The 16,678-nt window shown below is 59.8% G+C and overlaps 1 protein-coding gene and 1 long non-coding RNA gene across 20 annotated transcripts in view; one reads left to right on the top strand and one right to left on the bottom strand.

Moving 5' to 3' along the window:
- The window catches only part of RAP1GAP2 (RAP1 GTPase activating protein 2), a 55,775-nt gene that overhangs the window by 2,665 nt on the left and 36,432 nt on the right, over positions 1-16,678 (top strand). For 5 of the 19 annotated variants that reach the window (XM_071447818.1, XM_071447815.1, XM_071447817.1 and 2 more), the window contains exons 1-2: positions 10,535-10,956; positions 14,146-14,181. In XM_071447818.1, coding sequence (XP_071303919.1) covers positions 10,550-10,956; positions 14,146-14,181 — 443 coding nt within the window. In that variant the 5' untranslated portion in view covers positions 10,535-10,549. Of the gene's footprint in view, positions 1-435; positions 595-1,238; positions 1,264-2,692; positions 2,810-3,463; positions 3,500-4,237; positions 4,528-9,802; positions 9,883-10,534; positions 10,957-14,145; positions 14,182-16,678 lie in introns of those variants that run through there. The other 14 variants (XM_071447840.1, XM_071447829.1, XM_071447826.1 and 11 more) reach the window with 12 other exon arrangements.
- LOC139600011 (uncharacterized) lies at positions 13,449-16,201 on the bottom strand. The gene is made up of 2 exons (XR_011682382.1): positions 16,107-16,201; positions 13,449-14,843 (listed from the first exon to the last, which is right to left on the bottom strand). It is a non-coding gene; the product is annotated as an uncharacterized lncRNA (long non-coding RNA).

Below are 16,678 nucleotides of genomic sequence, written 5' to 3'. Positions count from 1 at the left end.
AAGGACCGTGACAGGACCAGGGCGGGTCCAGCCCCGGCTGGGCAGGTGAGGCCCCCGCCCGGCCCGCGCACCTGTGCGGGATTGGCGAGTGGGGGGCTCGGGGAGGACCGGGGTGCCGGGGCCCCATCCTGGGGTTGCTTTCCCCCGTGGCTGCTCCCGAGGCACTTTGGGATGCTCAGCCCGACTTGCTCTGAGTGTTTAAGAGGCTGGCAAACGTTCATCTCCCTGGAGCCCTGGATGGGGTCCAGCTGGTCGGTGCGAGACTCCGGGGTCCGCAGGGAGGTACCGGGGGCGTTGAGCCCCCCTCGGGGCCGCCCCGGTGGGGACGTTGCATAACGCTTTACATAACCGGGCCAGCGGTGCGGCCCCCCCGCACCTGCCCGGGGCCAGGCCCCCCCGGTCCCGCGGGCGCCGGAGGGGGCGGGAGCGCAGGAACGGGCGCAGGAACCGGCGCAGCCGCCCCAGCCCCGGGGCCGCCGCTGAGGAGCAGCCGCCGGCTCCGAGCGGGGTCTGCGGGCTCGCCCCGCCCGGCGGGACCCCCGGGATGGCCTCGGGCAAGGCGGCGGGGGAGCGGCGCTGGGAGCTGGTGCGCTGGTGAGTGCGGCGGGCCGGGGCTCCCGGCTCCCTCGGCCAGCGGGAGCCGAGCTGGAGAGCGGAGGGGCTCCGCTTGCGAGGGCTCTGGGCTTTGGCGTGGGGATGCCCCCAGCCCGGGAGAGGGGGAGAACGCGGGCTGGGGGACACGGGACCTCGCCCTGGGTCTGGACGTGCGGGGCGCTCCGAGCGGGGGTCCCGGCGGGCTCCTGCTCCATCCGGGGGGACACAGGGAGTGCAGGGAGGGGGATCCGAAGAGTTTGTGCACTTGGGAAAGGGTCCTGGCCGCTGAGCAGGAAGCGTGGGGGCGGCAGCGTGCCGGGATGCCCAGGGCTCCTCGTTCCGGGGGAGTCCCCGGGACTCGCGTGGCTGCTGAGGCTGCTCCGGTCTCTGGCGTGCGGGGACGGGGCTCGGAACAGGGCACTGTCTGTGCCCGCAGCAGCCGGGACGGGCTGACATTGAGAACAAGCTTTGTCTGTGCTCTTTTATGTTCAATTGTGCAGTTCGTGACGTCCGAAGCTTGTGACTTTTGAGCAGGGCGCTGCGGCGATGCCAGGCTGTGGCTGGGCGGCTGCTGGGGATGCCAGGCTCTGGCTGGGGACGCTGATGGGAGCGCCGGGCCGGGCCGTGGGCGGGAGCAGAGCCGGGCCAGGCTGGTGCTGGGTGCCCCAGGTGGGTGGGAGCCCCTCAAACCAGGGAAGACTGGGAATCACTGAGGCTTTTTCTTTTCCTCTCTCCCTCCTTTTCCCCCCTTCCTTGCAGCCAAGGACAGTTTTTTCCCCTCACACACTTGAACAAACTGTGACAGCAGCTGCTGGCCTGGCGGTTCTGCATCCCCACTGCCTCACCCTCACTTCCCAAGGGACACCCTGGCTTCCCTGCCCCTGCTCTGTGCACGGTTATCATAGCCCAGAGCTGCAGGGAGCACTGGCATTGCACCATGCTTGGTTGCTTTTAACTAGAAAATTGGCAGGTCACTCTGTGCTGGGGGTGCTCAGGGAGCCTTTGGGTTTCCTTCAGCTGCAGTTTGGTCACAGTTCCTGCACTGTCACTGCCCCAGCTCCACGGCACCCGCAGTGCTGGGCTGGGTGGGCTCAGGCAGGTCACAGAGCCCAGCAGCAGCACCTGGGGAGCTCCTGGCACACTGGAACCTCCCCTCAGCCCCATCCAGTGTGGGCACATCCTTGGGGTTAACGTTGGGAATGAACCTCCTGGAGCATCCATGTGCAGAGGAAGGGACGGGAGCTCTCTGCAGCTCTGGCTGAGGTTCATGGCTGCTGCAGCTGTGTGTGCATGTGTCTCCAATCAGTACTACAGGGGCTTTAACTTATTAATTACTTGCTGATGAAATTTCACATTCAGAGGAGTGTGTATGAAGTGCAGCTGGCTGCTGGCATGGAAGCAGGCAGCAGAATTTTGTTCCAAAAGATGCAAACAACTGCAGTTATCAGAATTTTGCTCACTTAACAGGGAACCCATACTCTTCTAATCAAATTCATAACCATCAATCCACTCAACTATCACTGGATAAGCCTCAACATCTGGCCTGGCATTTGAAGTGATGCTAGAAAGGCCTTGGAGCCAGGGACAGCCTGGGCTTGGGGCTGGCCTGGGGGTGGGTGTGTGCTGGGGCGGGCTGTACCCCAACACGATGGTGCTGAGCAGGGTGTGCTGTGCCTCAGTCCCCTGGGGCTGTACAGGGGACTGTCCTGTGCTGCTGTGGGAATGTTTGTGCTTTGCTTTCACGCACAAGGCAGTCAGGGGGCCCTGGTCTGAGGGCCCTGGGTGGGCTGGGGCTCTGTCCCCTGGGGCTGCACAGGGGTTGCAGCTGGCAGCAGCCCCACAGGCACCCAAGGGGTGCAGGGACCCCTCCCTGGGGTCCGTCTCAGGGGATGCCCTATCCCAGACACGGCCGTGGGGGCGTGGGCTGGGGCAGTGAGCGTGGGGCTGGCACAGGGACCAGGCAGATGAGGGGCTGTAAAGGGATTTTCTGCTGCCCCTGGGGAAGGTGGTGGTGCGGAGCCAGCCGCTCCCGCGTGCTGCGCTCCCTCCTGCAATCCAGGGCTGATGAATATTTCAGTCTCCCTGGGTTTATTTTTAGGTACGTGCGAGAGGGCCGCTTTCGCATCGAGGAGAGGACGCTGACGGCTTTCCAGTGGCTCTACTCGCCCCAGCAGCACCGCATCGTCAGCAGGGCAGACCTGGGCTCCCCCAGCAGGTGAGGGGGCTGCGGGTGCAGGGTGGGCACTGTGGGGAGCGCGGGCACACCCTGCTGCTGCTCTTTCACAAGCGCTTGTGGTTTGACACGGGCCTTCTGAGCCTCTCTGGGAGCCCTGTGACACACGAGCATCTTGGGCTTTGCTTTGAAATCAAGTGCCAGGCACAGTGGTTGCACCAGGAGCTGCAAACACCACATAAGAGCTGTTTGGTTTAAAGCAGTGGAAAGGACAAATTATCACCTGCCTGCCCAAACTCTTCTTGTAATCGTCCCCATGGTTTTGGTTGAGGATCTGCTTTATGTGGGCAGCACTTAGGTTTACATAAAAACAGATGGTAGCCAGGGGCTGTGTTTCCCACAGCCATCAGTGATCATTGGAAAATATCTGTTCTGATCCCCTGATTTTGGTCGGTGCTTAAACTCTCCCCTTGGGAGTCACATCCCAGGCACATGCTGTGGCTCTCCCTGCTGATGCATATGCATTGCTGTCAGTTCCCACCCCGTGTTTGATGATAAAACACCATTAACATAAAAGCCTCACGGGCCTCCAGACACACACAGAGCAGCATCTGCTCTCTGGCCTGCAAAGAGCTCTGGAACATGCTGAGTCCCTGAGTGGCTGCGGCACTAAAAGCTCTTCCCTCTCTGTTTCAGCAGCAGTTTTGCTCCAAGAGCCCTTAAAGCCCTGAGGTATTTATCTGCCTGGAATTGCATGGATGAGAACAGCAGTGGGAGGGTGGCTGGAGAGGAAGGAGGTGCCCAAAAGATTTGGATTTCCCAGGACAGGAAGGGCTGTGGGTACTTTTCATGCAGGGCAAGCCGGATGGGCTGGAAGGAGGTGACATTCACACCTGGGACAGGTGACATTCACACCTGGGAGAGACTCCAGGGGCGCGAGGGAGGTGCCGGCTGTTCCCGGCAGGAGCCACGGCATACGCGCTGACTGCTGCCATCTGCTTCCCGCGACGGGAACTCCTCTGCCTGCCGCTGGAGAGGCTTTCCAGAAACTGGAATGACTGTGCTGTTTATTGATTTTAACTAATTTTTGCAAATTGCTTTCAGAGGTTGTGTTAGCCTCGCGCCTGATGTGCATGTTTCATTTGGCACGTGCAACTGAAATGCGTGTAACATCATTTATAATTAATGTTAAGTGCTGTTGGGGTTAATTTCACTAGATTCATTTGATTTCCTGAGGGCGTTAATTTCCCTGGATTCGTTTGATTTCCCAGAGGAAAAGTTACCTGGAAGCTTCCCCTGGGAAGTTACCTGGAGCCCTCTGGAGACTCTGTCGGACACCAGCGACCAATTATGAGTGGTGTCTGTGTCTCTCTCATGGGAGTCAAATGTTTGTCTCCCAGGGCAGCCCAGGTGTAAGCTCTGGCTCGGCAGGAGCAGCCGCGGGCACAGAGAGGGTGCGGGCACCGGGGCGCTGCGGGCACGGGGATGCTGCGGCTGCGGCTCGGCGGGAAGGGAGCGAGGGCACAGCCACGGCGGGGCTGTGTTAGCGCCCTCGGGCAGGGCAGGGCAGGGCGGCGGCTCCAGGCTCTGCCCCCGCAGCCTGCGGGATCCCGGGGCCGCGGCGGCGGGAGGGGAACGCGCCCCGCCCCGCACGGTTCTGTCCCGCCCCGCACCGCCCCGCGCGGGGCCGGCTCCGCCACCGCGGGGGATCCGCAGGCGGCGAGCGGCGGGCACGGCGCGGGGCTGCGGCTCCATCCCCGGTACGTACGGGCTCCGGTGGGGCAGCCCCGCGCGGCTCTCGGCTGCTGGGGCTGGGGGCCGGGAACCGGGGGCTGCTCGGAGGCTCAGGGCTGGGGACGGACCGGGACCCGTGCGTGGGAGGGCAGTGAAGCGGCTGCCAGCACCGCTTTTAGGATATTGACCGTTCGAGGAGGCGATTTCCAGCAGCCCGTGCGGGGCTCTGCCTGCTGTCCCCGGGGGTCGGGGTGGTGGGGTCCGGAGGCGTGCGGGGGGCCTTGTCCTGCCTCCCCCGGGCACCTCCTGGCTGGGAGCCCCAGGTGTTTGCGCAGAAGGCGATGTCTGAGCCTCCCTGCGTGCCCCACGCCAGTCTGCTGGGGCAATTCCGGACACCGCCGCCCCTGTGCGGGGCTGCAGCTCAGCCCTGACAGGAAAGCGGTGCAATGTCTGCCCACCAGGCTGAGCGTTTCCCTTCATCCTGCTCATTCCCACAGGCAGAGCACCGATGTGCCTGGTGTGGAGCTGCACAGAGCCTGTGAGGGCTGTGTGAGATGTTGTTTGCATCCCTGGCGAATGCAGGCTGAGATGGATCCTGACCGGTTGTGCCATCTTCTGCACGCTCTAGGCTCTGCTGTTTTGTTTGAGACTGCTTGTTGTTTTAGAAGCAGAAGGGACATAATATCTGTCCACAAGGCAGGATTTATTGAAGGTTGGAACCATGCCAAAGAGTTTAAATTCAGATCCACCACGCGGTGTGATTGCAGGCAGCCGGCTCGCGCTTGCACACACCACGTTTTACAGATACTGCATTCTCCCTCTGCTGCCGGTTCCTCCCACTAGAGAGGATAACCATAGCAGCAAAAATGCCTTTTTCTTTGCTTGTTTGTTTTATCATCCTTCCTTCCCTTCATCCCTAAGCATATCTGAGCGGTAGCAGCGTCCCAAGGGCTGCTCAGAGAGGCCCTCTGCTGCTGCTGCCTGCTGTGTACCTGGTCAATGCTCTGGGGGCTGCTGCTGCTGCTGTGGAAACAGGAACAGGACTTCAGCAGCAACAGGAGGAGAGACATTTTTTTCCAGGAGCTAAAACCAGCTCATTCTCCACAGACAGTTTTGCAGTTTTGTGGGGGCAGATGAATCCTTGCTTGGAGTTAACATCTGCCTCCAAGCTGGATGCCAGAAGGACTGTTGCTTGACTGTGATTTGGTTTCAGCCTGGCTCTTGAAAAGCCCACTCAAAATGGTTGAAAAATACAGGTGAAATAGCAGGATTAGGAAATGTTCAAGTCCAAGCCCCACGTGGCTTGTTTGCAATGTTCAGAGTGTCCACATACGGGTTTGGCCTCAAACCTGAGCCCTGGCTGCTGAGGTCTGACCTTGTGCCAGTGCAGCTCAGCCCTGGGCAGGCGCAGATTCCCTGTCTGCTGCTGAGGCCGGGCTGCAGGGCAGGGGTGAGGAGAGGAGCAGCCCTGGGCAGGGGAAGGTGCCAGGACACGTGCTGGGTCAGTGACCCCAGCGCCCTGCTGCTCAGGGCATTGCAGGATCACAGGATCACAGAATGGTTTAGGTTGAAGGGACTGTAAAGGTCATCCAGTTCCAAACCCCCTCCTGTGGACAGGGACACGAGACATTACCACCTTGTGTAATATCTTAAATGTTCTGAGTCTCAATGAGGGGGTTGGGGAATTTTTGATTCCTTTATTTCTGTTATTAGGAAACTGTCTCAGAGATTGATTGTATTGAAAATGAGAAACCTCCTAATTTCCAGCCAAAGCATGTTCAGGTCTCTCTCATTCCCATGCTTTCATCCCACCCCCACGTTTTCCCAGCCCTGGTTTTCAGTTTAAGCTGTTCTTTTTCTGTCTCTCCACAATTTCTTCACTGGCTGCAGCCACCCCCTGCTCTGTGTTTGCTGTGTGAATTGGGCCAAACCCTCTCCAGCTCCTGGCACAGCTGCCAGTGCCAGCCAGCCACTGGGAGCAGGATTTTGTGGAGGTTTGCCCCAGTGCACCCTCCTTCCTGCAGCCCCTGCGCTGCCTGGGCAGGCGAGCTCTGGGCTCCCATCCCTGCAGGCAGTGGGCACTGACGTGCAGGGATGTGCAGGTAGCCATGGTGACAGCGCCAGGACCTGCTCTGGCATGGCAGCTGCTCCTCTGCCTGCAGCAGGGATGCCACAGCCACCGAGGAGCACGCAGGGGCAGGAGGCTGCCCTGCCTCTGGAGCATCCTGTGCAAGGCACCCACTGGGCACTGTGTGGATGCACGGGGATGTGAGCCTCTGCTTCCCTCTGCATCCTCCCTCAGGCTCCACTGGCATGGGAAGGGGGTGGCTGGAAGAGGGGGAGAAAACAGGCCCAGAAATCTGTGTGCTTGAAGAGGCTTTTCCTAGAGAGAGCCTTTTCATGCCTTTTCATGAGAGAGGAATTCCTCATGCCCTTGCTATCAAGGCAGGACTCTAAAATGGGTGGCCTTGAGAAAACAAACAACTCTGTGCATTAAATTCAGTGGGCTGAGAAGAATTCAGTAAGCCTGGGAGCCCGTGTGATGAGTTTCTGCTTACAGGGCTGTGATGAGACATGATCTGTGTCCCTCTGCAGCAAAAAGCTGGTTCATGTGATGGTGGGAGAGGCCAGTGGGGCTTTGGGGGTCACAGGCACCTGGCCAGCACGGGGCCCAGGCTGTCAGCCAGCACCTCTTGGTTTCCTGGGTTCCTCTCCTCTGTGCTGGGTGCTTCCTGGTGCTGCCATGCCTGGTGCAAGTATCCTCTGTGCCAGCTGCCTGAGCAGTGATGCTCTGCAGGTCGCATGGTGGCTCCCTCCAGGATCTGTTTTTCAGCCATTTCCACAGAAATGAGCAGGAGTGGTCAGATCGCTTTGGACGTAGGGATGAGTCCATGAGCCATCAGTGGTTTCTCAAGAATGTGGAAGAGGAGCTGGAGCGTGGTTTGCAGCTTGAGCTGGGCTCAGGAAGGGCTCTGCTTTCCCATCCTTTGTCTGAAGCTGTCCTCTTGGGTGACACACAGCCTCCCCTCCCCTGCAGAGCCCCAAGGAGCCGCCCAGTCCTTCTGGTCTGAAGCTTTTGAACAGTGAAGAGCCACCCCTGAGAGAAAGTTGGGGTTTGTGGGAAGCTGCATTTAAAATATGGAGTTTCTCTTTTCACTTCAGCAGTACCATAAAGGGGAGAAAATAGTGCTTAAATATTCCATGAACTGAGTCAGAGGTAATTTGGACGCTGTTTTCCTTTGCTCTGTAGGTCAAGCTGATGATGCGCACGGCATGTTCTTCCTGTCAGGACAAAATCTAATATTTCTGGGTGCCCACAACCTTCTTTAGAATCATAAAAGGAAGCTGAATGCCCTCAGAGTGCCGCAGGCAATATTAAAGCACTAATGATGCAGTCCCAGTAAGAAAGGGAAGAATTATGCTGCCCTTGCAGGGCACAATCCTGCTCTGAGGTGTCACCAGCAGTGTGGCACTGCTCCCAGTGGGCAGGGGCTGCTCACCAGGTTAGGTTGGAGCAATGGGATCCTGGTTCTGGCAGAGGCCCCTGGGAGATGTTAATTTAGACTGGTGCAGATGGTACTGAGGAGTCGTCCTCCCCCAGGGTTTTGTTCCCTAATTTTGGCTGCTCGGTTATGATTTGCCTGTGCCTGCTCTGAAAGTAGGAAGGTTTTCTCCTTGTTGTTTTTGAGCCTGTGTGAAATACCTCGGGGGGAAGAGGGGAAGTGAGAAAATGTCATTGCAGAGACTATTTCTGGAGGCACGCCCCTGCGGGTGAGGTGGCGCTGGGCAGGCAGTGGTGTGGGACCCGGAGCGAGGGAGGCTGGGGCAGCTGAGGCTGGGCCCTGGTGTGTTTTTAACCTTTGCCTGCTTCAAATGCAGCTTGTCACCTGCATCTGTGGCAGCTGATGTGGCCCTGGGGGGCTGCCAGTTGTGTGGGGATGGGGAGCAGGAAGAGCTCCACTCCTATCACTGCCAGCCATGGGCATCCCCAGGTGCTGGAGCAGGGTGAGGTGGGCTTGTGCAGGGGCTGTCCCACTCCCTCCTGGAGCAGGGAATGGAGATACTTCCCTATGGCCATCCAGGGTCCTGCCCTCTTGTGCTCTGAAACCCTGGGGCAGGCAGGGGGGTCACCCTGTGCTTTAGCGTGACGTGAGGAAGAGCTGCAGGAGTGACAATGGTGACAATGACCTGCTGTGAGCTCCCGGCAAAGGGGAGCCAGCTCCTGCCCTGCTGTGGGTGTCCCTGTCACCCTGCCCTGCCGTGGGTGCCCCTGCTGTCTTGTCCTGCCCTGCCGTGGGTGCCCCTGCTGCCCTGCCCTGCCCTGGGTGCCCCTGCTGTCCTGCCCTGCTGTGCATGTCCCTGTCACCCTGCCCTGCCCTGGGTGCCCCTGCTGTCCTGCCCTGCTGTGCATGTCCCTGTCACCCTGCCCTGCCGTGGGTGCCCCTGCTCTCCTGTCCTGCTGTGCATGTCCCTGTCACCCTGCCCTGCCCTGGGTGCCCCTGCTGTCCTGCTCTGCTGTGTGTGTCCCTGTCACCCGTCCTGTGTCCGCAAGGCCAAAGCAGCAGAACAAGGTGCAGCAGATGGTGCTGCAAGGGGAAAAGGGGACAGGTCTAAAACTGGCCGTGTCTCTGGGGCTCTCCCAGTTGTTCCTGGTGTGGTACCAGCCAAGGTCAGTGCTTCCCACAGCCACTGTCACCCTGTGTCCCACACCTCTGCAGGCAGGGCCTTGCTGGAGCAGCCGCACTGGGTCTCATTCCAGTGTGTGGCAGAGCCTGGCTACACCCAGAGCTTTTGTTTTCAGACATTTTAATTGTGAGCAGCTCGGTAGAGCTGGGCAGAAATCAACTGGGAGGAGTGTAAGGAAGACATGACCTGGGGGAAGATGAAGCGAGAGGATAACGTCACACTGCTGCTGGTGCAGAGCTTTGACACAGATCATGCAGGCCAGGAACAAACGTGTTCCAAGCAAATGACTGCTCCAGATATTTTGTAGCACCTGAATTATGGCTTCAAAGCCTGCAGCATTTATTTTTTTAATAATGTCCTTAAGAGCTCTAAAATTAAAAGAATTTCCACCGTTTCATCCCTTTAAGGCTGTGGGCAGAAAGTAGGAGTTGAAATCGCTGGATTTCAGTCCAAGTTTTTTCCCTGGAGTTGAGTGATTTCTCTCTCCAGCTCGCTATACCCTCTCTCCCCCCACCCCTTTTTTTCACACATGAGATAGAATTCAAATGCTTCTCAATTTAAAGCTTTTGGGTGCTTGTGTGAGAACGCTGGGCTAGAGCTGCCTCTGACCCAGGAGCCAGCACTGCATGGAGTGCCAGGGCGAGGGGATGCTGCGAGTCCACACCAGGCGTTGGCCTGGATCACTGGGGTAGGAGGTGAGTGGACCTTGGCAGCCAGAGGCTTTTTCTGGCCTTTGTGGTGGTGATCCCCCGGCGTAGCCCAGCTCTGAGTGGGTGCAGGTGGGCACTGGTTGGTTTGGGGTGGTGAAAGGTGTGAGGACACCTGAGCACCACACTCAGCCTCTGGGCACCATGCCCACCCTGTAACCAGGCTCACCTCCCCACAGCTCTGCTGTGCCCTACAATGCCCAAAGCGTGGTGCAGGGAGCAGCATCTGTTTTCTGGGGATTTGTGATGGATGGGAGCTCATACCCAGCTAGATGTCAGCATTTCCATTCCTGTGGGATTTCTGAAGCCTGGCTGTTAAAGGACAGGGGAGTTTGGGTGGTGGTCAGGCTGCAGATGCCACTTCAGCCTTACAGAGCTGCCAGGGAACCAGAGGGTGGAAAACGTGTGCCACAGGCAGCAGCATGGGAGCTAGTGGGAGCTGCCTTGCTGGGCTCTGGGATGGTGGGATTTGCCATGAGAGATGAAGGATGGGGTTTTGATGCCTTTGGTGGGATGTCCCCTGAGGGGCACTGGAGGGGTGGGTGGAGGTTCCCCGGGCAGGGAGCCAGCCTGGTGCTGTGACTGCAGCGCTGCCATTCCGGGGACAGAGAGCAAGAGGCAGAGAGGGCACCGTGCTGCACCCGTGACCCTCGAGATGGGGCCTCGCTGGCCGGGGCAGCCGCAGGGCACGGGGTTTGTGGGTGACACGGTGGCCGTGGCTCAGCCCCGCTGCCCGTGCGGCGCTGCTGGTGGTCCTGCCATTAGGAGAAATACGATATTTGCAGCGTCAGGTTGCGAAAAGCCTGTGGCCACGAAAAGAAAAGGAAATGACTTTTTTTGTGGTGTTTCTGTGTGCGCGTGTGCATGCGCTGCTGCGCTGGGGGCGGCGGACGGGGCGTGCTCGGGTCCCCCCGCCCGGCACAGCTCCGCTCGGCCGTGCCCGCTGTCCCGTGCCCGCTGTCCCGTGCCCGCTGTCCCGTGCCCGCTGTCCCCGCGGCCGCAGCACCGAGCCCCCAGCATGTTCCAGAGGAAGCGCAGCGTCTCCTTCGGCGGCTACGGCTGGTGGGTGCCTTCCCCTCCCTCCCTGTCTGCCTCCCTCGCTCTGCTGGAGCCGCGTGAGCGCTTCCCTCCCCTCCCGGCGGAGCAGGAATCACCGGCGCGGTGCCCTCGGGCACAGCCCTCCCTCGGCAGTGCCAGCCCAGGCATGCGGGCGTCGGGACGGACCTTCCTGCCCCGTGCCCGCAGCAAGCCTGGCACAGCTGCGGCCCTGGAGCGGCGCCCGTGCCCTCCGCGGGTGATGGAGCGAGGGCAGCGCCCCGGGGCTCCGGTGGGCTCGGTGCCTGCAGGAGCGGCTGCCCCCGCACCTCTCTCGCTGCTTTCCCGCTGCCTGCTCCTCCTGCGCACAGACAGCGATGCTTGCAGCCACCTTGGGCACCTTGGCGTGTGCAGCAAGCTCCCTCCTGGTCCAGGGCAGGTTCCTGGCACCTCCAGGAGTCATCCCTTCCTTGTCTGTCCTCAGCAGGGCTGCTGCCTGCACCCCGAGCTCGGCGGGACTGTTTGCTCCTGTCTCTTCCCTCTGAGAGGCGTTCATCCCTAGGGAAACAGCTCAAGGAAACGACACGGTTCTCCCTCTGCCCTCTCCGAGGTGTTTTATGCCTGTTCCAAGTGTGTTGTGGCTGTGGTGGTACTTGGGGCACAAGGCTGCTCTGCACCCTCCCGGTTCCGCAGGGGCTGCAGGGGCTGGACAGTGGCAGCGCCGGGGCTTTGAGGGGAATGTGGTGCCTGAGACCGGCTGGGGAAATGCTGAGCAACTGCGAGGGCACCGGGAGGGCAGCTGGAGCGCCGAGGCTTGGCAGGGTTCCCTGGGATGGAGCAGAGCCTCGCTGAAGCAAGAGAGCTGCCTCGGCCGGATTGGGTGTCCTTTACTTACAAAGGCAAAGGGAGCATTTGGATAGACCTCCGTACAAATAAGTTCTGTGATATGCGGGCTCATTTTGGGGTGGCCAGATGGCAGCTCTTGGGCAGCTCTGTCCCACGATCCTGTTGAGAGCAGCGGCTCTGGGGCCCTGGTGGCCTGGGGGCATCCCAGGAGCTTCTGCGGTGCAGCAGAGCCGTGACCCTCCCTGGCAGGGCACCCAGGGCCAGCTGCGCTCTGGATTTTGTTTTCTTGCTGTGCTTTGGCAGTTGCAAGGGAAAGAAAATCACGATCTGGAGAGTCAATGAAGAAAATGGGCTGTGCCAGCTGGAGGGGGCTGAGGCGGCTCTTGGGGCTGGGGGAACAGGACAGGGCCTTTCCTTTAGACACCCTGCCAGTATCTGCGCGGTGAGAGTGGCAGGGGAGCCCCATCCTCCAGGAGCTGGGGGCTGCTCCCAGGGGCTCTGTGCTTTTCTCCCCGGGGAAGGCGGCGCCTGGAAATCCCTGCGCGCTGCCGGAGACCCTTCCCTGGGCGTGCCCTGGACAAGGAGGGACCTGCCACAGCCCCGTACCTGCACCTGCCTCTTCTCACGGTCCCGGCCGGCCCACCCTTCCTGTGGGGCTGCGTGTGAGGTGCCTGGGCACACCCAGCCGCCTCCTGCTGTGGCCGCACTCGCTATTTCCAGCCTCTGCTGGGCTGGAAATTGCTGTTTTTTAAAGTCTCCAGCAGCTGCATCTGCTGCCAGCGAGGTCCCGGAGCAGCGTGCTCGACCAGGGGACAGCTGTGGTGTCCCCAGTGCGGCTGTAGGGATGCACAAGGTGTGAAAGCCGCTGTGGGTGCTGCCCCAGCGCTGTGGGGTGTGGGCAGTTTCATTTTGCCGCCTTTGGGGCAGGGCAGGGCAGGGCACACAAACGGCTCTCACAGTCACACTGCGACTGCGGTTTCCCAAATATGGGAGTTTATTTCCTGTGGCTTTTTTTTTTTTTTTGGTTGTTGTTGTTGTTGTTTCTTTTTCTCCCCTTCTCACTCTAAGAGGCCAAATAACAACAACTGCTTTTTCTTGCTGTGGCTCCGGATGGAGCCCCTGGTGCAGCTCTCACTCAGGGACAGGTCCCATGGGAGCTGCCCCAGCCACCCACTGTCCCTCAGCTGCTTTGCCTCTGCCACGGAGCTTGGAAACAGCTCTGCTCCCCAGCACGCTCTGATCTTCAACGTGATTTAATGATCAACAAGGTCTGGGCAGGCTTGTAAGGTATTAAGTCACAATAGCAGGTGCCCTAGATCTATTTTTAGGAGCAGCAGCATGCTGGCTCTCCAGAGCAGCGCATGGAAGCTGATGCTTGGGGAAATGCCTGGCACAGAGCTCCCGTGGCCACGGGGTTTTGGGAGGGTGGGGCTGCTGCAGGTGAGGGACCCTGGGCAAGGTGATGGCACCTGTGCCTGCGTGCCTGCCAGGCTCAGCCTGTGGCACAGAGTGCCAGGGACCCGGCCCCCTGTGCCAGCCCTGCAGCCCCCTCCTGACAGCAGAGCCCAGCCTGGATGGGACAAGGTAGAGCTGCAAGTGGGGGGAAGCTGTATTTCTGCGGCCATGCTGTGTTCTCTGTGATCACAGTGCAAAACAGGAGGGTGTTGGGGGTGTTATTTTGCTGTTTGGTCTTTTTTTGAGATGTGGAATTGATTCCATGTGGCAGATAACAGAGCATTTTCAGTGACTGCCAAAAGACATTATTTTGCATTTTGAGACATTACTATGATTTGCATTAATTAATATTAATATGACTGTAAGCACAATGATTCTGAGGAGATGAGCACTCATTACCAGAGCCAGGGAAATGCGTGAAGCAACTGGGGCTGCTGGTCCCACATGAGCTAGCTAGGACTGGGAGCAATGGGGCTGCTCTGTGTTTTGTCTGCCTGGGCTGGGTTGCAATGTGTGGGGTTTGGGGGGATCTTCCCAGCCCGTCAGGCCTCCACAGGTCCATTATCTCCAAATACCCGGTTTGTGGCAGCTGTGCTTTGGAGAGAGCTGGGACACAGGCGATGCCCTCCTCTGCTTCCCAGCTGCATTCCAGACTGGGGGGCAGCACTTCTGCACCAGGAAGGAACTAGGGGATCTTTTCTTGCTTGCTGCCAGGCTTCATTTTGGGTTAAATCTTGGTTGATTTTGTTTTCCGATGAAATCTCTCTGTGGCGTTTGTCACATCAGCCGGGGCGCTGGCACCTCCAAAGGATGTGCTGAGGTCGTGTTTGGCAGCAGCCCCCAGTACCCAGTGCCACCCCAGCTACATCTGGAGCCCCGTGCCTGCAGTAACAGCCTCCTCTGCTCTCTCCTCAGGATCGACAAGACAATGCTGGCCAGCCTGAAGATCAAGTGAGTACCTGGCTCTTCCCTCGCCGTGATTTCCTGCGGGGTTGGCGCTGGGCTGGCTCGGCGTGTGGGGGATGCTCTCCTGGGAGCTGGGCTCCAGCTGGTGCAGTGGAGTCCAGCCACGTCCGCCCACTCCAGGACACGCGTTGGTGCCTGTCCCACAATCTGTTCTCCTGGAGGCCTGCAGTGAATCAGGCGCTGGGAGATTGCAGCAAGCACGGTGACACGAGTGCTGTGAGATCAGTGGGCTGAGGGGTGCACGGGGCAACCCACAGGGCACCAGCTCTGCCTCGGGGGTGGGAATCAGCAGGTCAGGCTGGCACTGAGCTTCTGGGTGGAAATCCAGTGAAGTGTGGAGGTTTTGTATTTTGTTTTTCCATCTGGAGAGGTGGTGTCAGTGCAACAGTGAGTGCTGGTGACCCAGCTCCTCTCCTGTGCTGCTGAGGGGCTCTGGGCACTGCTCTGGAGGGGGTGGAGATGCTGCTGGGGTCCAGGAAAGCCTGTGGCCTGGCAGTGTTCCTTGGTGGGTCCATCATGGATTTGCCACTTGCTGGACGCTGGTGGGTGGTGTGGCTTGTGCAGCTCTGGTGGTTGCTGGGCCACGTCCTGTGCTGTGATGGAGTGAACCATGTGAAGTCACCATCCATGCTGGGGAATGCCCTCGGCTGATGGGGAAGAGAAGGTGGAGAAGGTCTGGGAGTGGTGGCACCGATGCTCTCTGCTCCCCCAGCACTCCTGGCTGTCTGGGACCTGCCTCCTGTTCCCACCAGCTTTGTTCCCCTGGCTGCACATCCTGGGTACTGATCCCTTCCCTCCCAGTGTAGTGCATCCTCTCCTCTCCTGGATTCTGCATTCCTGGAACCCCGGCTTGGGGTTCCCCCTTGTGAGCACACGTGCAGCTCCAGTGCTGTCAGCTGCACCCTGTGCTGATGCAGAAATGCTCTGGCCAAGCCTCCCCTGGGCTCCAGGCAATGCACAGGGTGATGGCTCATGCGGTTTCCCTCTATAATCATAGTGCAAATTATTCATTAATGGAAAAGTATCTGGAAAGCCTGGGGGAGCTGCTGCCTGAGCGAGCCCAATGCCCGTTGTAAATGGCACAGCAGAATTGCTGGCACTACGCTCACTGCTCAGGTTGTGCTCAACTAATGAGAAGTTTAAATCAATGCTTGCCAGTTTGGGGAGTGCAGGGAATTCTCTGCAGACTTTCCTTTTTCCGTGAAGCTGAGAAGGACTGAGCTGCTCTTTGCACTCTGCTGTACACCGTGCCCTGATTTTTTTCGAGGGCTGCTGCAGCAGAGCCCCCCTGTACCCCCCTCTCTCCGCCGTGCCAGGCAGCCCGGAATGCTGTGCCAGTGCTGCGGGCACGCTGCCATGCTCCTGCTGCCTGGGCAGGCCGAGGACTGGCGCCACGCTTCTGCCTCTCTCTCTGCTTTCCTGCCCTGGCCAGAGGAGGGAGTTTCCTTGGAGTTTTTGATGACATCCACTGCTGTTTGCAGCGAATGCTTCCCACAGCCCCGCGGTGCTTCTGCTTTGTGGGTAGGCTGCTTCATTAAGTGGTTCTGTAATTGGGGCTCCGCCAGAGCCACGTTTCACATGTGTAAAAGCTTTTAAAATTATAAAAACATCATAAACCCAAACTTTTGGGTTTTTAGCGCCCTCTTGTTATTGCCGCAGCCTCTGTCGGAGTGTCCTGGTTTAACCCGTGGCATAGAGGCACCAGGCATTGGAAGTTTTCTTTCCCTGTATAAGTTACTACCGAAAACCGGAGCTGCTTTCCGCATGCCCTGGAGCAGCTCAGGGAGCCTCGTGCTGTGCAGACACCAGCAGTGCTCGGCAGAGGCAGCGAGCCCGGCCCCGGAGCACCTGGCCGGGGCGGGAGGGTGAGGGATGCAGGGCGAGCCCGCACCCAGTCAGGGTAAACTCACCCCCGCAGGTGGCACTGGGGCATCACAGCAGTTCTCCCTCTGCCCGCCTCTCCGTTTTCTTCCTCAGCTCGGGTTTCGTTGGTTCCTATGGTAACCGCGGATGTGTCTGAGGGACCGGAGAGCGGGAGCAGGCGCTGCGGAGGGGCAGCGTCGGGACAGGCGATGGGGGGAGCGCTGGCAGGGCCAGCTGAGCCCGCTGGTGACAGGCAAAGGTGCCAGGGCTGCAGGAGGGCTCGGGCATTCCCGCGCAGCTCTGGAGCCCGGCTCTGGCTCTGCCCCCGGGAGCTGCGCCACGCCCGTGCCTGCCGGGCACAGGAACCCGGGAGCCCCAGCCAGGAGCTGCCGTGCCCTGGGCCACGCTGGGGTTGAGTGCCCCGGCCCCGGGCCAGCCCTGGCTCTGGAGCCCCTGTCCTGCAGGAGGAGGAGGCTGAGCTCTGGGTGAGGGCTGAGACCTGCTCCTGCCCGAAGGAGTCTCTGGGGGATGGAGGGTCTGGGAGAGGCCTGGGGATACTCTGCTGAGTGTTTTTGGGGGTGCACGTCCCCAGGGGTGGCGGCAGGCACTGGTACTGCTG

The sequence above is a fragment of the Agelaius tricolor genome, unplaced genomic scaffold (genome assembly GCF_023055355.1).
Source record: "Agelaius tricolor isolate 1412-34295 unplaced genomic scaffold, bAgeTri1.0.p SCAF_25, whole genome shotgun sequence".
Taxonomy (NCBI): Eukaryota; Metazoa; Chordata; class Aves; order Passeriformes; family Icteridae; genus Agelaius; species Agelaius tricolor.
This window is presented reverse-complemented; position numbering and strand designations above follow the sequence as displayed.